Source organism: Sphaeroforma arctica (assembly GCF_001186125.1).
Source record: "Sphaeroforma arctica JP610 unplaced genomic scaffold supercont1.1091, whole genome shotgun sequence".
NCBI lineage: Eukaryota > Ichthyosporea > Ichthyophonida > Sphaeroforma > Sphaeroforma arctica.
The window spans coordinates 11,204-16,090 of record NW_014039467.1 but is presented as its reverse complement, the minus strand read 5'-3'; the positions used below and the strand labels follow the sequence as shown (position 1 = coordinate 16,090).

Genomic DNA, 4,887 nt, shown 5'->3' with positions numbered 1-4,887 from the left:
TGACTTAGAGTTAGTCTCTAACAGCAACCACTGTTTTGAACTTCAGATCTTTCGTCATGGCAATCTCACTAAAAGTCACGTCATATGTTATGTCTTTGCCGTATCTTGACCTACCCGAGATGTCACTCCCTCTAGGAACAAAGGGGGCAGACCCGTCGACAGTGGTGTGCGTAACTTTGTACACACACCCCTCGCTAGATTCAGCCTTCGAGAGCGTCACACCTTTAGGTTGTCCCACTTTGTATGATACCTTTGCCTCAACCCCGCATTGGTCTCGTTTCATTCGTCCATTGTACACATCAGCTAAATCGTCCATCTTGTATGTCTTGATAGGGAATTCCGTGTAGGATCGCACCCACCGGAGTGCCGCGGATATCCACTTGTTGAGCAAAGAGTTCTCAACTCCATCCTCGGTAAGTACTCGCAAATTTGCCTGATGGAACATGTAGGGGTCCGCTCTCAGAGAGAGAAGATTGCGAGCAGCCTCGAAGCCCTCGATCTCCATGATCTCATCGAAAGTAAGATTTCTGGGGTATCTGATATTTATAATTTTTTTTGCCAATGATTAAAAACTATTAGTCACTGGGAATTGCGGAGGCATATGTGAAACACACGTACGAACTGCCTTCTCATTCAATCCGAAAGTCGCTGCATAAAACATTCCGACCCGATCTACGAACCACTATTTAAATTTCCCATTCGCTTAGTAAAGTCGGTATACATTTCTGGAGCTCAACACAATATTGTTGTTACTACAACATACTTGAAGGTGCCGGCATTGCACTTGAATCCGCCAGCTGTGGGAGTCTCCCACTGATCCCAGCCATAGCAGTCAGGGCCGTAGAAAGAATTGTGCTCCATTGCATTCTGCAGCGGAGTACTGACATCAAAGTATACCCGTGTCGAAAATCTTGGGATGATCATCACCGATTTTCTACCGTATTCGGACATCATGCGTGACTCGAAAGCCTCTCTGTCGGCATCCGAAAGTAGCACTCCATTTTCACCCACCTTTGCCTTAGCCATGAATGGATGGTAGGGATTGTCTGGCTCGAGATCAATTCTGCTATTATCCCCCACGGCAGTGAAGTGCCCCGCGTGAAGCATGGCTTCGATGGCTACAGTGTAATTCAGACCAGAAATCCTAGGAGTTACGATGGATGATTGGGAATACCTTTTCGCACGTTTGGCATCCGTATCGATTTCCAAAACATCGTTCGCGAAGTAGTTGTTGCGGTCGAGTTCGTAGTGAAGTAAGTCGCGTGGGGTGTATCCCGAGGTGGGATATTCTGGCTCAATGTACGTACGCTTGCCATCTGCACCTACGGTGTAGGCTGGCACTGTGGGTACAGGGAGGGCAGGATCGGCACAATTGGAGTTGACACAGTACATATCGATGTGATTCCAAGTGTGCGTCAGCCACAGAAACTGATTGAACCGACGAAGTAGGCGTGTATTCGCATTAGGTGAATATTCTGGGACATTAGCGAATTCGCCATATCCCTTGCCATTGTAAGCGAGCTGAATGGTGAAATTTGTTCCTGTCGGCATTGTCTTTCGCATCTTGTTACGGATTTTCGCATGAAAGTTGATATCCGGACCAGTGGTGCGGTATCCAAAGATCGGCTCAAACTCATCGTCAGTCGCTTGACGGTTAAGTGTGGTGTTATATACCATCGTGTCTAAGTACAAGTCATCGATCTGAGTATCCAGTATGATACGTCTTTGACCTACAAATAAACCTTTAGTCACCCAGGGGAACCAGAGATGACCCAAAGTTTGCCCAGATAGTCCATAACTATCGGCAGCGAAGAAAAAGTACATCACATCATTGGCGACAGCTGCACCTACCCCCGTGCTTACACTATACCCATCAGAGTAGTCTAGATCGAGCAGGATAGTTGTATTCGACGGTCTCTGTGCATCAAATACACCTGGGCTGATCCAGACCCAATTTTGTGCGAACTCGTGTTCTCCACCCAAAACCATGTCAAGGTCACTTTTTAACATTCCGCGATATGACTCGGCACTACTGCGAAGTTGCACGCGAGTGTTTGCATCCCCTAACTTTCCCCACGGCACACTCGGAGCGGCCGTTAAAGCTGGATCACCAACATCGGCAGGTTGACTATTCAACATCACACGTCGTACACCGAATCGACTACAGTAATTGTCCAGCATAGTTCGTTGCTCGAATGATAGACCGGACGGAATCCAGGCCTCCAGCGAAGAATATCCCAAATTAGAGGATGAGTACACGATTGAATTGTACTTAGGTGCACCTGTGCTGTCAAACAACTGTACAGCATCCGGAACTATCGTACGATTCGCCTCCTCCACTCCATCCACGACTACTAGTACCTCTTCAGTCACACTAACCACCTCATAGTCACTACCGTACGCTTTCAATATGAGCTCCGGCAAAACAAAAGAATAATCATCGGATGTTAGCACCAGCGTTTTCAGACCTACTTCAAAATTTGATTCTGATTGCGCGAAGGCGGTCGCGGCCGCTACCAAAGTTAGAACACAGCGAAACATGATGGAATAATATTAAAACTCAATGCTGTTGAGTGATAAAAGTTTTCTCAACACAGAAGGTTTTATAGCACATGCATACAGCACTTGATTTTAAAACCTGTGCGATTTTAACCGCAATTAGTCTAGTGAGTGTGGCAGTTTGGACCCATCTATAGTTAGCGGCGTATGGCAAAATAAATAAATGGAATCTTTAGTGAGTTCTAAATCTTCACTTTTGACCGGAGTTCCAAATCCCGATCCGACAATATATTTTGTTTTGTAATTTATTTTTCAAAAAATCAAAAATCAAAATAAAGCACTTCAATCTTCAATCTTTAGCTTCAAAAATGCCTCAGAGAGTATTTATAAATATTTACGATGACTTGCATATACACTCACTCAGTCTCAGACACTGTTGCCAGTCCGTCCCATGATTGTGACTTTTGGTGAACACGCTATCGCAATTCGGCACTCGGAACTCGTACACATATGCGTTCAGTGAATTCAATTTAATTAAGTGCCTTGTCTATATGACAACTGCTTCAAATAGGCGCCTTCTAAGTGTATTGGAATACCAAGATTGTACAGATCGACTGCTAGGAAAATTGCCGCGGACATTTCCCGCATATGCGCAACCATTAAATGAGACATAATTTAAATAGGTGGATGTTAATCTTGCTCAGCTCTATCATGAAATGTCACTATGATCTACACATATGAACATTATTATATGACACCACGGGATTTAATATTTGTCCATTCGAATTCGAGTTCGGAATGTATATTTTACCATGTCAGTGCTTATTTCAGCACAAGATTCAAACCCATCGATACGAGTTTTGTTCTAGGCTCTTAAGCGATCAGAAGTAGCTGAGCGGCAATAGAACACTAAACACTATTTCGTATACTCGTTCCCGTTTTAGTTATATTGAAAGCTATAGATAGATAGGAGGGGGATTTTCAACGTACTTTCAAACAAGAGCGTACAGTGAAGGATAGAATGCTGCAGCACCTGCCCGACTGAAAGTTAAGAGTTAAAGCCAACCTACCAAAACAGAATGTTGATCGGTATAAAATTAAGAGTGTCGCGAGTTCCAAGCATCGGGCGCCCGTTTCTACGCCTAGCTCGCTACCAAACACACTATGCCGTACATTTGCATCTGAGCGTTTTCATATTTATTTATAGTTTCCTCGCACCGCCTGCCCCAGGTAGACGATTCGAAGCACCTCAACGTCACTTAGCGGCGTACACATGAGGATAAGGTACATGAGCAACCACTATACTTGACAATATACCCCACATCTCGTGATCAATTCTACCATATTGAAGAAGTTTCAGGGAAATGTCTGCTGCATAACTCCCGAACAGTACCGTGTCTACTCGGGAGTGATTCTCACTGAAGATATGGTAAACCCTACTTACCAATACAATCCAAGTTGTGCATACAGTATCGGTCTACCCACCCCATAAACAGCATGCGAAGCGCTGGAAAGTGTACCAGTCCCTAAGCATCCAATCCAGGGCATAACACGCGAAGATAGCCTTCCTATCAATTACTCCGATGCCGCAGCAGCTGCTTTGGCGGCCTTGGCGAGTTCCATACGCTTACAGTACTCTTCGTACTGACACTTCTCGTAGGCATGTCGCTCGTCTGTGCACTTCCAGGTCTTGTATCTGGTCTCGTACCTACAGCGGTTTAGTGGTACCAAGAAGCTAGCACAGTTGTCTCGGTGTTGCATCTCGATACGCTCTGCATCCAGGATTTCTTTGGGTAGGGGTGCCATGTTGTCTACTTCTTACGGAATCCACAAGCTGCATAGAGATTCGGGGTTGTAGTATTAACACGTGTGTCTGTATTTGAATGCACACTATGTGAAGACACGCACTGACAACTAGTGTACGGGAAGCTCTTTCTTTCTAGAATTTGTAAAAGTATTAAGTAATGCTCAATTCGCAGTGAAGAGTACACCAAAGTACCTCAACATTACTGGGAAACTCTGAAACCAACCCACAAAGACACTCTTGAATGTCGGATACTATATGGGCAACCTGTATTCAAGCCGAATTAACTGGTCTACTTAAATAAACCCGAATAAACTATACATGATTATAAAATGATATTCAGCTATGAATATGTATACTAATAAACACATAATATGCTTCAGTTGCCAAATCATTTTTTTCCACTTATGATATCAGATGTACGCATGTCTTGATAAAAATATAAACATACATATATACATATATACATATAGAAATTTGTAGATATATAAAAATTTATATATAAATATATATATATATATAGATGTATATATATATATATACAAACACTATTCATAGATCTATTTACATATATATATATATGT

General features: G+C 43.3%; 2 protein-coding genes across 2 annotated transcripts in view; both read right to left on the bottom strand.

Moving 5' to 3' along the window:
- SARC_09950 (hypothetical protein) lies at positions 1–2,541 on the bottom strand (the record flags this gene model as incomplete). The annotated part of the gene is made up of 2 exons (XM_014296019.1): positions 1–527; positions 764–2,541. 2 exons carry the CDS (start codon positions 2,539–2,541, stop codon positions 11–13), a joined length of 2,295 nt encoding a protein of 764 aa, XP_014151494.1. The 3' UTR covers positions 1–10.
- A 1,123-nt stretch (positions 2,542–3,664) lies between these two features.
- Positions 3,665–4,887, bottom strand: part of SARC_09949 (hypothetical protein) — a 2,818-nt gene continuing 1,595 nt past the window's right edge. Inside the window, exon 2 of the mRNA XM_014296018.1 lies at positions 3,665–4,333. Within this exon, the coding sequence (XP_014151493.1) occupies positions 4,075–4,305 (231 nt within the window). The 5' untranslated portion in view covers positions 4,306–4,333 and the 3' untranslated portion in view covers positions 3,665–4,074. The remainder of the gene's footprint in view (positions 4,334–4,887) is intronic.